The sequence below is a fragment of the Ranitomeya variabilis genome, chromosome 4 (genome assembly GCF_051348905.1).
Source record: "Ranitomeya variabilis isolate aRanVar5 chromosome 4, aRanVar5.hap1, whole genome shotgun sequence".
In the NCBI taxonomy this organism is placed as follows: Eukaryota; Metazoa; Chordata; class Amphibia; order Anura; family Dendrobatidae; genus Ranitomeya; species Ranitomeya variabilis.
In genome coordinates this window covers 666,213,010-666,234,802 of record NC_135235.1, presented here as the reverse complement: position 1 = coordinate 666,234,802, position 21,793 = coordinate 666,213,010, and the positions used below count along the sequence as shown (strand labels likewise).

General features: G+C 42.9%; 1 protein-coding gene across 2 annotated transcripts in view; it reads left to right on the top strand.

The window, feature by feature from the left end:
- LOC143766245 (uncharacterized) overlaps positions 1-21,793 on the top strand; it is a 48,030-nt gene that overhangs the window by 12,589 nt on the left and 13,648 nt on the right. For both annotated transcript variants that reach the window (XM_077253767.1, XM_077253768.1), the window contains exons 2-3: positions 20,835-20,983; positions 21,096-21,275. In XM_077253767.1, coding sequence (XP_077109882.1) covers positions 20,906-20,983; positions 21,096-21,275 — 258 coding nt within the window. In that variant the 5' untranslated portion in view covers positions 20,835-20,905. The remainder of the gene's footprint in view (positions 1-20,834; positions 20,984-21,095; positions 21,276-21,793) is intronic.

Sequence of the window (21,793 nt, the reverse complement as noted above, 5' to 3'; positions counted from 1 at the left end):
AACTGCCTCCCACCCTTATAGATCTTTTGCTTGATGATACTCTAAAGGTTCTCTATAGGGTTGAGGTCAGGGGAAGATGGTGGCCACACCATGAGTTTCTCCTTTTATGCCCATAGCAACCAATGACTCAGAGGTATTCTTTGCAGCATGAGATGGTGCATTGTCATGCATGAAGATGATTTTGCTCCTGAAGGCATGTTTCTGCTTTTTATGCCATGGAGGAAAGTTGTCAGTCAGAAACTCTATACACTTTGCAGAGGTCATTATCACACCTTCAGGAACCTTAAAGGACCCTACCAGCTGTTTCCCCATGATTCCGGCCCAAAACATGACTTCTCCACCTCCTTGCTGACATTGCAGCCTTGTTGGAACATGCGGCCATCCCCCAACCATCCACTACTCCAGTGTTTCCCAAACTCCAGTCCTCACGGACCCCACAGGTCATGTTTTCAGGATTTCCATAGTGTTGCACAGGTGAGAGAATTCCTGAGGGCTTGATGAATCTTCCACCACCTGTGCAATACTAAGGAAATCCTGAGAACATGACCTGTGGGGTTCGTGAGGACTGGAGTTTGGGAAACACTGCACTACTCCATCCAACTGGACCATCCAGGGTTGCTCGACACTCATCAGTAAACAAGACTGTTTGGAAATTAACCCCTTAACGACCGCCGATACGCCTTTTAACGGCGGCCGCTAAGGGTACTTAAACCACAGCGCCGTTAATTAACGGCGCTGTGGAAAAAGTGAATAGCGCCCCCCAGAGTCGGATTTTCTCTGGGGTCTCGGTTACCGGAGGTAGCCGAGACCCCAGAGAACATGATTCGGGGGGTTTTTACCGACCCCCGAGTTGCGATCGCCGGTAATTAACCGTTTACCGGCGGTCGCAAAAAAACCCCAAAACACGATTTCCCATTTAATTTCTCTGTCCTCCAATGTGATCGCACATCAGAGGACAGAGAAATGGGGTCCCCGATCGCCCCCGATACTCATCTGTCTCCCCCGGTGCTCCTCGTGGCTCCCGATGGGCGCCGCCATCGTCTTCCGGCAAAAAAATGGCGGGCGCATGCGCAGTGCGCCTGCCGGCCGGCACCCGGGAGATCTTTGGGGTCTCGGCTGCTGGGGGTAGCCGAGACCCCAAAGAACATGATCGGGGTCGGTTTTTACCGACCCCTGTTTTGCGATCGCCGGTAATTAACTGTTTACCGGCGACCGCAAAAAAAAAAGCGATATGTAATTCTCTGTCTTCTGATGTGATTGCACATCAGAGGACAGAGAAATAGGGGGATTCGGGGACCCTATCATACTTACCGGTGTCCCTGGGTCCTCCTGCGTCCCCTCCTGCCCGCCGGCTTCTTCCTATGGAAAGAAAATGGCGGGCGCATGCGCAGTGCGCCCGCTCTCTGCTGCCATCTGCCGGCCGGCAGGAGAGAGGAGTTGGGGCTAAAATTAGGGTTAGGGCTAGGGTTAGGGCTAGGGTTAGGGTTGGGGCTAAATTTAGGGTTAGGGTTGGGGCTAAATTTAGGGTTAGGGTTGGGGCTAAATTTAGGGTTAGGGCTGGGGCTAAATTTAGGGCTAGGGTTAAGGTTGGGGCTAAAGTTAGGACTAGGGTTGCGGCTAAAGTTAGGGTTAGAGTTGGGATTAGGGTTTGGATTAGGGTTGGCATTAGGGTTACGTTTGGGATTAGGGTTACGTTTCGGATTAGGGTTAAGGTTAGGGTTGGGATTAGGGGTGTATTGGGATTAGGGTTAGGTTTGAGGTTAGGGTTGAGATTAGGATTAGGGGTGTGTTGGATTTAGGGTTCTGATTAGGGTTATGGTTGTTTTGGGGTTAGGGTTGCGATTATCCTTAAGGTTGTGATTAGGATTATGGATCGGGTTGGCATTAGGGTTAGGCCTCTTTCACACTTCAGTCTTTTAGCGTCAGTCTGAAACCGCCATTTTCGTCAAATAGCGGATCCGCCATTTTTTTGGCGGATCCGCAATTTTCCCATAGACATGCATTAGCGACGGATTGTGGCGGATGGTCGTCCGTTCCATCCGCCATGCGACGGATCCGTCGAGATTTGGCGGACGTCATCTAGACATTGACGGCCATTGTAACGTTTTTTGTCTGCGCCGAAATGGCGGTTCGCGACTAATCCGTCGCGTTCGTCATTCCATAGAATGGCCGCCTATGGGCGACGGATCCGTCGTTACCGTCATTTCGGCAGATCCGTCGCCCCAATCCGCTTTTTCAATTGCGCATGCTCCAAAAAGTAGATACTTTTCCCAGACAACCCTCAAGTAATGGATCCGTCAATAAAACGGATCCGTTAGAACCGTTTTCTCAACAATTGTGACGGATCCGTCGATCCGTCACTATGTCGGAGCTGACTGACGCCAAACAACTGAAGTGTGAAAGAAGCCTTAGGGGTGTGTTGGGGTTAGGGTTGGAGTTAGATTTGGGGGGTTTCCACTGTTTAGGTACATCAGGGGGTCTCTAAACACCACAGCCAATTTTGCGCTCAAAAAGTCAAATGGTGCTCCCTCCCTTCCGAGCTCTGCCGTCCACCCAAACAGTGGTTTACCCCCACATATAGGGCATCAGCGTACTCGGGATAAATTGGACAACAACTTTTGGGGTCCAATTTCTCCTATTACCCTTGTGAAAATAAAAACTTGGGGGCTAAAAAATCTTTTTTGTGGAAAAAAAAAATATTTTTTATTTTCACAACTCTGCATTATAAACGTCTGTGAAGCACTTGGGCATTCAAAGTTCTCACTACACATCTAGATAAGTTCCTTGGGGGCTCTAGTTTCCAAAATGGGGTCACTTGTGGGGGGTTTCTACTGTTTAGGTACATCGGGGGCTCTGCAAACGCAACATAACGTCCGCAGACCATTCTATCAAAGTCTGCATTCCAAAACGGCGCTCCTTCCCTTCCGAGCTCTGCCGTGCACCCAAACAGTGGTCCCCCCCCCACATGGGGTATCAGTGTACTCAGGACAAATTGGACAACAACTATTGGGGTCCAATTTCTCTTGTACCCTTGTGAAAATAAAAACTTGGGGGCTAAAAAATCTTTTTTGTGGAAAAAAAAATTTTTTTTATTTTCACGACTCTGCATTATAAACTTCTGTGAAGCAGTTGGGTATTCAAAGTTCTCACCACACATCTAGATAAGTTCCTTGAGGGGTCTAGTTTCCAAAATGGGGTCACTTGTGGGGGGTTTCTACTGTTTAGGTACATCAGGGGCTCTGCAAACGCAACATAACGCCCGCAGACCATTCTATCAAAGTCTGCATTCCAAAACGGCGCTCCTTCCCTTCCGAGCTCTGCCATGTGACCAAACAGTGGTTTACCCCCACATATAGGGCATCAGCGTACTCGGGATAAATTGGACAACAACTTTTGGGGTCCAATTTCTCCTATTACCCTTGCGAAAATAAAAACTTGGGGGCTAAAAAATCTTTTTTGAGGAAGAAAAAAAAAGGATTTTTTATTTTCAAGGCTCTACTTTATAAATTTCTGTGAAGCACTTGGAGGTTTAAAGTGCTCACCACACATCTAGATAAGTTCCACTTTCCACTTGACTAGGTACTGAAGTTTCCGTCTCGAAATACGAGAATCCAAAATCTTCTCCACCACATACTCCAACTCCCCCTCAACCAACACCGGGGCAGGAGGATCAACGGAGGGAACCATAGGAGCCACATATCTCCGCAATAACGACCTATGGAACACATTATGGATGGCGAAAGAAGCTGGAAGGTCCAAACGAAATGACACAGGATTAAGAATTTCAGAAATCTTATAAGGACCAATGAAACGAGGCTTAAACTTAGGAGACGAAACCTTCATAGGAACAAAACGAGACGACAACCAAACCAAATCCCCAACACGAAGTCGGGGACCAACACAGCGACGGCGGTTAGCGAAACGTTGAGCCTTCTCCTGGGACAAAGTCAAATTGTCCACTACATGAGTCCAAATTTGCTGCAACCTGTCCACCACAGAATCCACACCAGGACAGTCCGAAGGCTCAACCTGCCCTGAAGAAAAACGAGGGTGGAAACCAGAATTACAGAAAAAAGGCGAAACCAAAGTGGCCGAGCTGGCCCGATTATTAAGGGCGAACTCAGCCAAAGGCAAGAAGGACACCCAATCATCCTGATCAGCAGAAACAAAGCATCTCAGATATATTTCCAAAGTCTGATTGGTTCGTTCAGTTTGGCCATTTGTCTGAGGATGGAAAGCTGAAGAAAAAGACAAATCAATGCCCATCTTAGCACAAAAAGACCGCCAAAATCTTGAAACAAACTGGGAACCTCTGTCCGACACGATGTTCTCCGGAATGCCATGTAAACGAACCACATGCTGGAAAAACAATGGAACCAAATCAGAGGAGGAAGGCAATTTAGGCAAAGGTACCAAATGGACCATCTTAGAGAAGCGATCACAAACCACCCAGATAACTGACATCCTCTGAGAGACAGGGAGATCTGAAATAAAATCCATGGAAATATGCGTCCAGGGCCTTTTCGGGACCGGCAAGGGCAAAAGCAACCCACTGGCACGAGAACAACAGGGCTTAGCCCGAGCACAAGTCCCACAGGACTGCACAAAAGAACGCACATCTCGTGACAAGGAAGGCCACCAAAAGGATCTAGCCACCAAATCTCTGGTACCAAAGATCCCAGGATGACCAGCCAACACCGAACAATGAACCTCAGAGATAAATCTACTAGTCCATCTATCAGGGACAAACAGCTTCTCCGCTGGACAACGGTCAGGTCTATCAGCCTAAAACTCCTGCAGCACCCGCCGCAAATCAGGGGAGATGGCAGACAAAATTACCCCTTCTTTGAGAATACCAGCCGGCTCAGGAACTCCCGGAGAATCAGGCACAAAACTCCTAGAAAGGGCATCAGCCTTCACATTCTTAGAACCCGGAAGGTACGAAACCACAAAATTGAAGCGGGAGAAAAACAGCGACCATCGAGCCTGTCTAGGATTCAACCGCTTGGCAGACTCGAGATAAGTCAGATTCTTGTGATCCGTCAAGACCACCACGCGATGTTTGGCTCCTTCAAGCCAATGTCGCCACTCCTCAAACACCTACTTCATAGCCAACAGCTCTCTATTGCCCACATCATAATTGCACTCAGCAGGCGAAAACTTTCTAGAAAAGAAAGCACATGGTTTCATCACAGAGCCATCAGAACCTCTTTGAGACAAAACAGCCCCTGCTCCAATCTCAGAAGCATCCACCTCGACCTGAAACGGGAGCGAAACATCTGGCGGACACAACACAGGGGCAGAAGAAAAACGACGCTTCAGCTCCTGAAAAGCCTCAACGGCCGCAGAGGACCAGTTGACCACATCAGCACCTTTCTTGGTTAAATCAGTCAATGGTTTAACAACACTAGAAAAATTAGCGATGAAGCGACGGTAAAAATTAGCAAAGCCCAGAAATTTCTGAAGGCTCTTCACAGAAGTAGGCTGAGTCCAATCATAAATGGCCTGAACTTTAACAGGGTCCATCTCGATAGTAGAAGGGGAAAAAATGAAGCCCAAAAATGAAACCTTCTGGACTCCAAAGAGACATTTAGACCCCTTCACAAACAAGGAATTAGCACGAAGGACCTGGAACACCATTCTGACCTGCTTCACATGAGACTCCCAATCGTCTGAAAAGACCAAAATATCATCCAAATATACAATCATGAATCTATCCAGGTACTTTCGGAAGATGTCATGCATAAAGGACTGAAACACAGATGGAGCATTAGAAAGCCCGAATGGCATCACCAAGTACCCAAAATGGCCCTCGGGCGTATTAAATGCTGTTTTCCATTCGTCGCCCCGTTTAATACGCACAAGATTATACGCCCCTCGAAGATCTATCTTGGTGAACCAGCTAGCCCCCTTAATCCGAGCAAACAAATCAGACAGTAGCGGCAAAGGGTACTGAAATTTGACGGTGATTTTATTGAGAAGGCGGTAATCTATACAAGGTCTCAGAGAACCATCCTTCTTGGCCACAAAAAAGAACCCTGCTCCCAACGGTGACGACGACGGGCGAATATGCCCTTTCTCCAAGGACTCCTTTATATAACTCCGCATTGCGGCGTGTTCTGGCACAGATAAATTGAACAGTCGGCCCTTCGGAAACTTACTACCAGGAATCAAATTAATAGCACAATCACAATCCCTATGAGGAGGTAGGGCACTGGATTTGGGCTCATCAAATACATCCCGGTAATCTGACAAGAACTCAGGGACTTCAGAAGGATGGGAAGACGAAATAGACAACAATGGGACATCCCCATGTACCCCTTGACAACCCCAACTGGATACAGACATTGATTTCCAATCCAATACTGGATTATGGACCTGTAGCCATGGCAAACCCAAAACGACCACATCATGCAGATTATGCAACACCAAAAAGCGAATATCCTCCTGATGTGCAGGAGCCATGCACATGGTCAATTGAGTCCAGTACTGAGGCTTATTCTTGGCCAAAGGTGTAGCATCAATTCCTCTCAATGGAATAGGATACTGTAAGGGCTCCAAGAAAAAACCACAGCGCCTGGCAAACTCCAAGTCCATCAAATTCAGGGCAGCGCCTGAATCCACAAATGCCATAACAGAATAGGACGACAAAGAGCAAATCAGATTAACGGACAAAATAAATTTTGGCTGTACCGTACCAATGGTGGCAGACCTAGCGAACCGTTTAGTGCGCGTAGGACAATCAGAGATAGCATGAGTGGAGTCACCAGCCCATTCTGATGTCTGTATTCTTGCCGTTCAGCTCTGGTCAAGGTCCTATCACATTGCATAGGCTCAGGCTTCTGCTCAGAAAATACCGCCAAATGGTGCACATTTTTACGCTCACGTAAGCGTCGATCGATCTGAATGGCCAAGGACATAGACTCATTCAGACCAGCAGGCATGGGGAATCCCACCACAACATCCTTAAGGGCTTCAGACAGACCCTTTCTGAAAATTGCCGCCAGGGCACACTCATTCCACTGAGTAAGCACAGACCACTTTCTAAACTTCTGACAATATACCTCCGCTTCATCCTGACCCTGACACAAAGCCAGCAAAATTTTCTCTGCCTGATCCACTGAATCTGGTTCATCATAAAGCAATCCAAGCGCCAGAAAAAACGCATCTACATTACGCAATGCAGGATCTCCTGGCGCAAGGGAAAATGCCCAGTCTTGAGGGTCGCCACGTAGCAAAGAAATAACGATTTTTACTTGCTGAATGGGGTCACCAGAGGAGCGGGGTTTCGAAGCAAAAAAGTCTACAATTATTTTTGAAATTCAGGAACTTAGATCTATCCCCAGAAAACAAATCAGGAATTGGAATTCTGGGTTCTAACATCGGGTTCTGAACTACATAATCTTGAATGCTTTGTACCCTTGCAGTGAGTTGATCCACACAAGAGGACAGACCTTGAATGTCCATATCTACACCTGTGTCCTGAACCACCCAGAGATTTAGGGGAAAAGAGAAACAAAACACACTGCAGAGGGAAAAAAAATGGTCTCAGAACTTCTCTTATCCCTCTATTGAGATGCATTAACACTTTATGGGCCAGCTGTACTGTTATGATTGAACTGGTGGTTAGGAGCACTAGAAATGACCAGATGAGCAAACTAGCAATACAGGACGAGCTCTGGGAAGTGGGAGCTCTGCTGACCGCAACCCCTAATCCTATCACAACAACTAGAAATAGCCGTGGAGCGTTCCTAACTCTGCCTAGACGCCTCTTCACAGCCTAAGAGCTAACTACCCCTAAAGATAGAAAATACAGCCTACCTTGCCTCAGAGAAATTCCCCAAAGAAATAGGCAGCCCCCACATATATTGACTGTGAGTTAAGATGGAAGTCACAAACACAGGAATGAAACAGGTTTCAGCATAGGAGGCCAGACTTAACTAAACAGACTGAGGATAGAAAAGGTATCTTTGCGGTCAGCATAAAAAACTAACAAAAAACCACGCAGAGTGTGCAAAAGATACCACCGCACCGACTCAAGGCGCGGTGGTGCCACTCTGCATCCCAGAGCTTCCAGCTAACAAGATAAACTCAATAGTAAGCTGGACAAAAACACAGTGGTAACAAATAAGCTAGCAGGGACTTAGCTTTTGCTGAAGTAGACAGGTCATCAGAAAGATCCAAGAGAGCTGAACCAGTACTAGGACATTGACAGCTGGCATCAAGTAACGATCTGAGTGGAGTTAAATAGAGCAGCCAGCCAAGGCCTAAACGAGATCAGCTGGAGAAGGAACCTCAGAACCAGCAGCTCCACTCACAGCCACCAGAGGGAGTCCATGAACAGAACTCGCCGAAGTACCATTCATAACCACAGGAGGGAGCTCGAGAACAGAATTCACAACAGTCTAGTTTCCAAAATGGGGTCACTTGTGGGGGGTTTCTACTGTTTAGGCACATCAGGGGCTCTCCAAACGCAACATGGTGTCCGATTTCAATTACAGCCAATTCTACATCGAAAAAGTAAAACGGCACTCCTCTTCCAAGCTCTGCAGTGCGCCCAAACAGTGGTTTACCCCCACATATGGGGTATCGATGTACTCAGGAGAAATTGCACAACAACTTTTGTGGTCTAATTTCTCCTGTTACCCTTGTGAAAATAAGAATTTGTGGGCGAAAAGATCATTTTTGGGTAAACAAATGCGATTTTTTATTTTCACGGCTGTACTTTATAAACTTCTGTGAAGCACTTGGGTGCTCAAAGTGCTCACCACACATCTAGATAAGTTCCTTAAGGGGTCTAGTTTCCAAAATGGTGTCACTTGTGGTTTTTTTTTACTGTTTAGGCACATCAGGGGCTCTCTAAACGTGACATGGCATCCGATCTCAATTCCAGCCAATTCTGCATTGAAAAAGTCAAACGGCGCTCCTTCTCTTCCAAGCTCTGCGGTGCGCCCAAACAGTGGTTTACCCCCACATATGGGGTATCGGCGTATTCAGGAGAAATTGCACAACAACATTTATGGTTAAATTTCTGTTTTTAGACTTGTGAAAATAAAAAAAAATGGTTCTGAAGTAAAATGTTTGCAAAAAAAAGTTAAATGTTCATTTTTGCCTTCCACATTGTTTCAGTTCCTGTGAAGCACGTAAAGGGTTAATAAACTTCTTGAATGTGGTTTTGAGCACTTTGAGGGGTGGAGTTTTTAGAATGGTGTCACACTTGGGTATTTTCTATCATATAGACCCCTCAAAATGACTTCAAAGGTGATGTGGTCCCTAAAAAAAAATGGTGTTGTAAAAATGAGAAATTGCTGGTCAACTTTTAACCCTTATAACTCCCTAACAAAAAAAAATTTTGTTTCCAAAATTATGCTGATGTAAAGTAGACATGTGGGAAATGTTATTTATTAACTATTTTTTGTGACATATCTCTCTGATTTAAGGGCATAAAAATACAAAGTTTGAAAATTGCAAAATTTAAATTTTTTTTGCCATATTTCCATTTTTTTCATAAATAATCGCAAGTAATATCGAACAAATGTTACCACTAACATGAAGTACAATATGTCACGAAAAAACAATCAGCAGGATCCGTTGAAGCGTTCCAGAATAACCTCATAAAGTGACAGTGGTCAGAATTGTAAAAATTGGCCTGGTCATTAAGTACCAAATTTGCTCTGTCACTAAAGGGTTAATCTTCATGTATGTCTGGGCCCACTGCAACCGTTTCTGCTTGTGAGCACTGTTTAGGGGTGGCCGAATAGTAGGTTTATGCACCACAGCAAGCCTTTGAAGGATCCTACACCTTGGGATTCGATGGACTCCAGAGGCAACAGCAGCTTCAAATAACTGTTTGCTGCTTTGTAATGGTATTTTGGCAGCTGCTCAATGATTTGTCTGGCAGAACCCTTCCTCATTAAAGCTTTATCTGCATGAACTCTGTCTGTGCTCTGTTTCAGTCACAAATCTCTTCACAGTGGGGGGGCGTGGCTTGCAAGGGATTGGGAGCAGACCTGTGGCACAGGAGCTCCTGAAAAATCCCTTAATATTAGCGGCAATAAGCTTACTTTATGGGAAGAAATTGCTTAAAATTCCATCTAAAGCACTCAAGACCAGGCACAGAATGGAAAAAAACTATTTTCAGAAGGCACAAGTGGCTCCAGGACATGTGAAACCCAGCGATGGCCACGCTGCAGGACTGCACAGTCGGGAGGACAAAAGGTCATATTCAACAGTGCTATCAAGTCCAAGACCAACTTTATTTAAGAGAGGACTCCTGAACAGATCCATCTCCACAGCGACTCCCGCATTGAAAACTAAAAGACCCTCCAGTATCCCCATTAGTAATGGAGCAGATTGCTGGGGTAGGCTCAAAGCCGCGGCCCCGTCTAAGATGGCGAGGCCGGGAGGAAGAAGAGAGGAGGAGACCATGTCTGCAGTCCCACTTACAGCTCCGCCCGTGACATGCAGCGGTGCCGCCCCTGGAGGACGGAGCCGCATCCAACCAGCAGTGAAGACATCGGGCAGGTTAGGAAGCAGGAGAGGTGAGAAGACCACGCCCATAGAGCCATCCACGCCCACGATGCGCAGCGGTGCCGCTCACAGAGGACAGAGCCGCAACCATCCAGCGGTGAAGACAGGTGAGCTGATGCCTCACTTACCCAGTGCTGCAGGTCTCCCGGGACCCTCAGCTTGTAGCTCACAGACCGGCACAATATCGGGAGCAGGAACTGAAGCGGCGGTGATTCACACAGGGAAGAAACCGGGGAGAGGAGACAGGGAGGAGGCTCCGCCCATGGCTCCACCCACAGCTAGCGGCGGTACCGCTCCTGGAGTAAAGAGAATGGCTGCAGCTGGAAACGTAAATTCAGGTGAGCGCTTGAAGCGAGCGTCACCTATCCTGAAGCCCCCTAATCATTCTGCCCTGGCCCCTCATACCGGCACATCTCCTAAAATCACAGCGGCAGTTGCAGTTGTGCCGGAGGGGAGGGGGAGCAAGGGAAGGGACGAAACTCCGCCCACTTCGCACGCAGCTTACAACATGACTGCTGCATTTAGGGATGAAGGGGAAGAATCAGTAAAGAGAGTGTTAAAATATGATGCCCCAGAATTTGTGCCCCACCCCATTACTCAGAAGATGGAGGGGCTAAAAGTTGCCAGCCCGAAATCAATCTCAGCCAAACCAGACGGTGCACTGTATACAGGCTTTAAAATAGACAATGTACAATTGCAGAGCCCTGATGTTTGTTTCGATAGGGGGGGGGGGAAGTTCCCATATTGGAATTACCTAACGTTGAAGAAACAAAAGTTCTCACTATAGCGACTATAGACAAATTGATGAGCGAGTTCTGCGACAAATTGAATGAGAAACTAAAGGAAGAACTCATAATATTCGATAAAGTGTGGTTCAATCCACCAAATTATGGATCCACCTATTCAGACACTGCATCGGAATCATATATAAAGGAGGCGCTGTCATCTATTGCAGAAAGCTTGGGTACCCCCTCACCTTTATCTTCTTCAAGACTTTCTCTCTGTGAACATTATTCTTCATCTACACAGGCCTCATATGAACCCTCTGTAGCTTCTTCAGATAGTAGTATGGAGGACTCTTCCCCTGAGGGAAGTGACCTTCCCCACTCAAATATCTCTTCAACTCTCACCATGCCCTCAATCTTACTAGATAGTATGCAGAAAGACATAGATTCACTTAAAACTAATTTGGCGACTCTTGAGGATCATAGACGAAGAAATAACGTGAAGATTAGGGGCGTCCCGGAATCAGTGAAACCCCCTCATTTGAAAAATTACGTTCACAAAATGATCTGTAAATTCTTTCCCGACCTCTATGACTCCAACATTATAGAAAGAGTCTATAGAATTAAAAGACCTGTGAACCTCTCTTCGGATGTGCCAAGAGACATTATCGTCTCCTTTTATCCAGCCTGGGTCAGGGATAAATTGTTTGACCTCTCCACCGATCAAAGCTTTCTGATCTCCTCATACGGCCACCCAGCATTCTTTAGAGACTTGTCTAAAGTCACCTTGAAAAAGCGACGGGATTTCTCAACCATCACAAGGGAGCTCCGGAGGTCCCATTTTACGTATTCATGGTCGCCTTCCTCCACTATTTTGGTGAAGTTCCTGTCTGGTACTGAATATATTGCAACACCGGAGGAGGGAATGACCTTTCTGAAGCGACATGGTCTGAATCCTCCTGGAACCTCCACAGGTCCTATCTGACTTGTAGTCCTATCCCATATTTAAAATCATTTTTTATAACTGTGCTTATTACTCACATTTATTTTTCTTCCTATCATTTAGCCTTGATACCGAGCCAGACTTTTTACCCACACTGTTACGGGATCATCAGGAGGTGATCCCGCATACCATAAGCTACAATTTTTCGCATATTAAACTTTGAGTCCATGACGGGCATTCATATTTTACTGGACAGCTTTAGAATCACCCATATCAATGTGTATATTGTTACATTATCTATGTCAACGTATGTTTTATTCAACCTTTTTGTTCTTCTAGGTTTTGTTCTTTAAGCTACAATTTATGACTAAAATCCATAGCCTACTGTAACTCTAAAGTTAATTTATTTCTAGTACGCTACGTATACCTTGTAACTTTTTATTGCACGTGAATTGCCTGTATTCCCCCATCTTTATGGGGGTTCCTTCCCTATACTCGTATCCCTCCCTTTGCCCCTCCTCCCCCTCCTGGTCTTCCCTTCCCAGTTAAAATTTAAAATCCAATAAATTGTTTGAAAACAAATCTCTTCACAGTATGATGATCAATAGTAAGTTTTCGTGAAATATCTCATGTTTTCATACCTTGTCCAAGGCATTGCACTATTTAATGCTTTTCAGCAGCAGAGAGATCCTTTTCCCATATTGCTTGAAACCTGTGGCCTGCTTAATAATGTGGGACATGATTTTTAAGTAGTTTTCCTTTAATTAGAATCACCTGGAAAACTAATTATCACATGTGTTTAAGATTGATTTAAGTGATCCATTGAGCCCTGAGACACAATACCATCCATGAGTTTATTTGAAAAACAAAACAATTCTTTATGACACTTAAATCCAATTTGCACAATAATTTGGAACACGGTGTAGTTTGGGGTTGTTTTTAAATGGATTAATAGATATTGATGTTTTAGGACATTTCTTCCTTAGATGTTAATACAAAAATAGCAATAACAATGTTGGGAAGTGGAGACATACATTGACCTATAAGTGCCCTCTCTTCCTGGAATGGCGCTAGCCTTTTCTTCCTCTAGGGGTGCGCTATGAATGACGCCTTTTAAACTGCTGTATTCATCTTTTGGACCTAGACTTTCTACATAGCTGTAGACTCATGACCATTTTTTTTTGTTTGATGTGTGGTCTAAAGTATATGTTTTATTAGTAGATGTCAGGAATAAAAATAAAATGTATTAAAATAGTAAAGCTAGTAACATTAATGATTCTACACTACTCCTGTGCCACCACTGCTTGAGTCCTCCATCAGGTTCTGTATTTCCTGGTCAGTCTCAACAAACGTGTGATGCACATGGCCAATTAGTTGCTGAAACAATGGCCATCAAAGCCACTGATTAGAAGCATGGAGGAGATGACTTGGTCAGCAATTCAACTTATGTTCCCATGTGGAGACACGGGGGTCATCGGGTGTCCTGGTCCACTAGCTGAAACCACATGGACCAGAAAACTTAGGGTGAAGGTAAAACAGTGTGGTAATATTTTATTGAACCACAAACAGGCAAATAACACATAGAACAGTCTGAGCAAAATACCCAAGATGGTGCACAATTACAGAGTCTCACCATTCCGCAGAATCGACAGGATAAGAGCAGCTATTACTTCAGAGCTCACAGGGTCGACTACCCATCTTTCACATGCACACAAAGAGGAGGTAACGACAAGCTTAGGAAGATGACGGTCCCTTGAGTTACAAGTCCAGTTGACTGGAGGGTGACAACCTGGCTTGATCTTTCAGGCGAACTACTCCACCTGGCTTCTCCAAACATCTCCATGGAGCCAGGTGACTGGCGGGTCCCAATCCTGGCTTTCTCCAAATGTATCCATGGATTTGCCATGGTCAATGGAGCAGATCTGTATTCTTCCAGCTGGGGTGGAGGTCCCCTATGCTGGCATCCTGTAGAATAACAAATCTTTGTCCCTCGTGATGGATGCATGATGTCTTGGTTACTGTCCTGTAGAGAGTCTCTGGTCTCTCTGGCTTTTTGGATGTTTGAATGTATTCATGTCTTTGTTATGCAACAGATACAGACTTTTTTGGGCGCAGGAGGAGTTTACACTTTTCTGACATTAGATGGTGATGTTGTTACTGTTATATGCTTACTTAAATGTAATGCATATACTTGTTGTACTTTGGTTTCACTTGCTCTCTGGTAAAAGGTCCTTTAGATTTCCTGTTATGCTGTGTTAAGAAGCTGATGCATGTACCTCATGTTCTGTGTAGGTAAAAGTTGAATTACCCCATATAATCTACTCTCACAAGTTTCTTCTACGACCAAACTATGCAACAGGTTATGGGCCCAGCATAGAAGACAAAAAGGACTTGGTGAATGCAAAAGAATACTTCAGAGCAATTCTCTGCAAACGACAAGTTAAAGATGAGCAGCAGTTCAGAGATGAGACTCACAGTAGCTAATATGAACAGTGAGAACTATCAATTATTAGTTATTGTCTAAAAATGATTTATGGGAGGTAATCACTACAGACAGACCCAATGATAATAATCAGACATGGGATAAGAAAAACAGACAAGCAAGAGCTACTATCAGCTTATTAGTGGAGGATGATCAGTTAATCCACATAAGGAAAGAGAATACAGCAGAGGGAATGTGTGAAGCATTGAGAAAGCTACATGAAAGATCCAGCTTAAATTACAAACTATTCCTGCTAAGAAAACTTTACAAGATGAGATTACGTGAAAGGAAAGAAATGCAGGAGCATATAATCTCCATGATGGAGGTGGTAACACAGCTGAGATCAGTTGAAGACATTAAGGAAAGCCATAAAACGGCAATATTATTGTGTCGTTTACCTGATTCATACACTGCTCTGATAAATGCACTAGAGACAAGACCTGAAGCAGACATTACACTACAGTTTGTAAAGACCAGACTTCTAGATGAATATCATAGAAGGAAAGAGCAAACGATTCCACTGAAAGGAATCGTGAAAATGTTCTTAAAGTGACAGACAAGAAGCCCCATAATACAGAAATAAGAGAATGTTTCAGATGTAAGAAAAAGGGACATGTAAAGAAAGACTGTACTATATGGAAAGCAGAACAACAGAAATTACACCAAAAGGAGAATAAACAAAGTAAAAAGCACAGCTTCTAACCCACATGCAGATCATTGGAATGGTACATTTAAAGTAACTGATAAAGTCATCATCAGGCTGGTTTATTAACTCAGGAGCAACAACTCACATGACTAGTGATAAAAGCTTCTTTACTGAACTTGATGAAAATAAGGAAGCAATTTATCTTGCAGATGGGAGTAAAATAACCGCAGAAGGTATTGGACAAGGAATGCTAATCTGTCCTGATAGATTTGGGCTTAATTCAAAATTACTAGTAAAGGATGTGTTGTATGTTCCAAGACTAGAAGGATGATTGTTATCCGTAAAGCGTCTTACAACCAAAGGACTTACTGTAAAATTCAAAGATGATAATTGTACAATCCTAGCGGGAGATAAGGTAATAATTAATGTCAAGGCAGGTGAACAATTATATCATCTAGACACATTAAAGGAACAGATGAAGTTATGTACACATGATCACAAGAATTGTATTCACTTGTGGCATGGACGTATTGGACAAAGGCATCCTGAGTAGTGATGAACAAGTGTACTCGTTGGTCGGGTTTTCCCGAGCACGCTTGGGTGACCTCCGAGTATTTGTTAGTGTTAGGAGATTTAGTTTTTGTCACCTCAGCTGAATGGTTTACAGCTAATAGCCAGGCTGAGTACATGTGGAGGTTGCCTGGTTGCTAGGGAATCCCCACATGTATTTAAGCTGGCTAATAGCTGTAAATCATTCAGCTGAGGTGACGAAAACTAAATCTCTGAACACTAATACTCGGAGGTCACCCGAGCGTGCTTGGGAAAATCCGAGCTAAGAGTATATTCACTCATCACTAATCCTGAGAGTATAATGGCGTTACAAAAGAAGAATTTGACAAAAGATCTATTGATATCTGATTGCTCAATTACCGTAAAATGTGAATGTTTTATAAAATCTACAGCTACAAGAGTATCTATACCTAAAGAGAGTGAGACAAAAAGCACAAGACCACTTGACTGGGTACACACTGATGTATGTGGACCCATGAAAATGACCACATCAGGAGGTAATAGATATATGGTGACCTTCATAGATGACTACTCAAGATACACAGTCACGTACTTGATAAAGAACAAAAGTGATGTTTTTGAAAAATTAGAAGACTGTGACAAAGTCAAATAACAAGTTTCAGAGGAAGCCAATCATCATCAGAAGTGATAATGGAGGTGAATATACATTAGACCAAATAGAAAACTACTAAGACTGCATGGAATAGGACATCTAAAGACTGTTCTATACACACCTGAACAAAATGGGGTAGCAGAAAGGAAAACCAGAACTCTGTCTGAAATGAAAAGATGTATGCTAATAGACTCCAAACTACCAGAGAAATACTGGGGTGAAGCAGCAATGACAGCTACTTATCTGTAAAAGAGACTTTTTTCAATAAAACAAAAAAAAACATGAACTGTGGCAAGGTAACAAACCAAGTGTGAATCATTTAAGCGGTTTTGGTTGCAAAGTTTTTCTGTTTATTCCAGAAGAATAGCACTCCAAACTTCAAAACAGAGCCATTGAAGGAATATTTGTTGGATATAGTGACAATTGCAAAGGATACAGAATTCTAGATCCCAAGACAGAATCACAGTGAGTAACAGTGTAACATTCTTTGAAGATCTAAATGATGACATAATGACATAACTGGAAATGAAAAATGAGAGAAACGACAGTGATATAACTGCAAGAACATCTGATGAGAAAAACGTGGAAATCGATGAAAATAAAAAAACAAAAAGTCAAGAGATACAGCTCCATACAGACACAGAACCAAGACATTCAATAAGGGAAAACAAGGGAAGACCACCTCAATGTCTTTCATACAAGGCAAGTACAAATAAAATTTATGAACCTACATCTTGGGAGGACATATCTCAACTTTTAGAAGAAGAGGCCAACGACTGCATAAAGGCTGCAGAAACAGAAATAAAATCCAATCATGATTTAAAGACATCGACACAACTGCCAAAAGAAAAAAAGGCTATAGGATGTAAATGGGTTTTTAAAGTAAAATACCAAGCAGACGGCACAGCTGATCGATACTGAGCAAGACTCGTAGCTAAAGGCTATTCTCAGAAATATGGAGAATACTGTTGAGACATTTGCTCCCATTGTCAAACACACTACAATCAGAACTTTGCAGTTGCAGCAACGAAACAAATGCAGTTGAAACATCTGGATGTAAAGGCAGCATTTCTGAATGGAGACTTAACAGAAGACATTTACATGGAACTACCGCCAGGATTCAAGGATAAAAGGAAACCAAACATGGTTTGTAAGCTGTGGAAAAGTATATATGGTTTAAAACAAGCCGATAAAGCATGGAATGATAAAATCACTGAAGTACTCATAAATAAACATTTTCATAGAAGCAAAGCGGATCCTTGTCTATATACAAAGAGACTGACAGGCAGATGGTCTGTGTGCTGATATATGTGGACGATATTTTAGTTTGTTTTGAAAAAGAAAGGGATGAAGCGGAGATAGTGAAAACTTTGGATCAACACTTTGAGATCAAAGATCTGGGAAATGTGAAACAGTACCTAGGAATACAAGAAGACAGGAGTTTCCTTCTTAATCAAAATCACATGATTCAAGACATAATCAAAACATTTGGATTGAAAGATGCAAAACCAGTAAAGTCTCCAATGGAAACCAACTATTTGAAGAAAATAAAGTGAACAGAATCTGTTACCGAATAAAGAAGTCAATGGGAAAATTATTATATCTTGCGACTGTTACAAGGCCAGACATTGCAGCAGCAGTAGGAATTTTGAGCAGGAAGGTGTCAAAGCCAAACAAAATGGATTGGAATGCAGTGAAGAGAGTAATCCGTTATTTGAAAGTGACTAGCAGTGTTAAACTGAAACTACCTGCAAGTGAGAAATGCATTTTAACCAGATACGTTAATGCAGACTGGAGATCCACTTGACAGGAAATCTACCAGTGGCTATCTTCTCTTGCTCTCAGGCAAACCAATTTGTTGGACTAGTAAGAATCTATAGTAACACTGTCATCAACAGAAGCAGAATATGTCACCTCAGCTCATGCCAGTCAAGAAGTTCTATGGTTAAGACAACAACAATTGGGACCAACAAAGATGTATGCGGATAATCAAGGATGTCTAGTTATTGCTCAGGTGGAAAGAGTTAATGCAACCCTAAGTCCTTAGTGTTGAGAAAGGGTGTTGGTAGATATGCAACAGATACAGACTTATTTGTGTGCAGGAGGAGTTTACACTTTTCTGACAGTAGATGGTGATGTTGTTACTGTTATATGCTTAGCTGAATGTAATGCATATACTTGTACTTTGGTTTCACTTTCTCTCTGGTAAAAAAGGTCCTTTAGACTTCCTGTTATGCTGTATTAAGAAGCTGATGCATGTACCTCATGTTTTGTATAGATAAAAGTTGAATTACCTCATATAATCTACTCACAAGTTTCTTCTGCAACCAAACTATGCAACAGTCTTAGCTAAATCTCTATGGAGGTATCTATCCTTTTTACAGTTAACAAATGACCTTCAAACCAGAATTCATAATTAAAGAGGAAGAATGGTGATGAGACCAACTCGTATTCTTTGATTATGTAATCTATTTGCATAGTTTCCCCCTTTTGTTTTTCAAGTCAACAAACTGGCTGACCTAGACAATGTGTAATCAACATATCAGCAAACATCATTGTTCAATGACCATGTATCACTGTCTTGCAAAGATAGTAGACAGTAAGTTGTAGGAGCTGATATAAGATGCAAAACATTAGCTGTTCATACATTTATAAATATCATTTTTACCTGCAAGAAGAGTCAACATTTCAAACTCTTGACTAACAAGAAAGAAGTGCATAAATTCAAAAGTCAACATATAGCTAACAGTTTGTTCTTCCTGGTTGCTGAAAATAGACGTGTGGTTAATTAAGATAAAATACTGTCGTCACATTCCTCACTGTACGAGATCAGAGACTGCAACATCTATATGTTACAGGTGCTTCTCAAAAAATTAGAATATCATAAAAAAGTTAATTTACTTCAATACAAAAAGTGAAACTCATATAGAGTAATTACAAACAAAGTGATCTATTTCATGTTTATTTATGTTAATGTTGATGATTATGGTTTACAGCCAATGAAAACCCAAAAGTCATTATCTCAGTAAATTAGAATAATTAACAAAAAACACCTGCAAATGCTTCCTAAGCATTTAAAAATGATTGCTGACTTGACAGATGTCCAGAAGGCAGTCATTGACACACTCCACAAGGAGGGTAAGCCACAAATGGTCATTTCTAAAGACGCTGGCTGTTCAGCGTGCTGCATCCAAGCATATTAATGGAAAGTTGAGTGGAAGGAAAAAGTGTGGTAGAAAAAGGTGCACAAGCAACTGGGATAACCGCAGCCTTGAAAGCATTGCTAAGAAAAGGCAATTCAAAAATTTGGGGGAGATTCACAAGGAGTGGACTTCTGCTGGAGTGATTGCTTCTAAAGCCATCACACACAGACATATCCATGACATGGGCTGCAAGTGTCGCATTCCTTGTGTCAAGCCACTCATGACCAATAAACAATGCCAGAAGCTTCTTACCTGGGCCAAGGAGAAAAATAACTGGATTGTTCCTCAGTAGTCCAAGGTGTTGTTTCCAGATTAAAGTAAATTTTGCATTTCATTTGGAAATTAAGGTTCCAAGAGTCTGGAGGAAGAGTGGAGAAGCACACAATCCAAGCTGCTTGAAATCTAGTGTGAAGTTTCCACAATCAGTGATGGTTTGGGGAGCCATATCATCTGCTGGTGTAGGTCCACTTTGTTTTATCAAGACCAAAGTCATAGTAGCCATCTACCAGGAAACGTTAGAGCACTTCATGCTTCCTTCTGCCAACAAGCTTTTTGGATATGTGGATACCTGGTTTAAAAACAGCAGTATCACTGTGCTTGAATGGCCAGCAAACTCGCATGACCTTAACCCCCATAGAGAATCTATGGGGTATTGTCAAGGGAAAGATGAGAGACACCAGACCCAACAATGCAAATGAGCTGAAGGCTGCAATCAAAGCAACTTGGGCTTCCATAACACCTCAGCAGTGCCACAGGCTGATTGCCTCCATTCCACGCCGCATTGATGCCAAAGGAAACCCGACCAAGTATTGAGTGCATTTACTGAAGTTACATTTCAGTAGGCCAACATTTTGGATTTTAAAATCATTTTTCAAGCTGGTGTTATAAAGTATTCTAATTTTCTAATAAACACTTGAAATAGATCACTCTGTAATGACTCTCCATAATATGAGTTTCACTTTTTATATTGAAGAACTGAAATAAATTAACTTTTTGATGATATTCTAATTTTGTGAGAAGCAACTGTATATCTCCTATGTTTCCCCTTATTATATTCAGTAATTGTATTATTACATGGAATTGTTTATGATGTTTCATCGGTCTTTTCTTCCTCATATCAAGGTCCCTGCAATATCGGATCTTCTTTGTGGAGCTCTTCTAGTTAGAGAATTTTTCTAATTTACCTATCAAGGATGGATATGGATAAGGACAAAATGGCGGAGAGGCTATTACAACTCACCCTAGAAATCCTCTTCTGGCTTACTGGAGAGGTGAGAGATTCTGATGATGTCACATTGGGAATAACAGACTGACATAACTGGAGCGGTGAGGACTTTGGGAATGTCTATAATGAGATTTGTTAATGTGTCTCTCCATAACCAGGATTGCACAGTAGTGAAGAAGACTTCTAGTGAGCGCCGTCAGTCCCCTGTTTCTGATGGGTGGGAAGGACCCCTGAGCCCAGTCACAGGGCCTCCACCTCACCCCCTGGTATATGAGGACATCAATGACCAGAAGATCCTAGAACTCGCCTACAAGATGATTCAGCTGCTGACTCGAGAGGTGACACTGCTGGGACATTATACAGTAACGCTATGAAGGGATCGAAGGGGATGATGGTATCATTGTATGTGTCAGGTTCCTATAAGGTATCAGGATGTTGCCGTCTATTTCTTCATGGAGGAGTAGGAATATTTAGAAGGACACAAAGATCTGTACATACAAAATAAAGTGGGTGGTTCTCCAGCAAGGACAAATCCAATTAAAAGGGAAAAAATCTTCTTTATTAATGTAGTAAAAAATGAAAAAATGCATTGGTCACCATGAAAGTCCACAATACATCAGCAAAGGTTTCTGGTGACATCATTCAAAGTAACCCACAGCTGGGCCTACTGTTAATGATGGCAGACTCTTTCAGAGTTCAGAGGCATCAAGGTAGGACTCCTAAAATATTGCATAACAGCCACTCATATTATCATTCCTAGGAAGTGGTGTTCTAAGACAGCCCCAATTTTCGGGGATTGAATAGTTGAAATGGATTTCCTATGTAGGATGAAGAGGCTATTCACCGTTACGACACA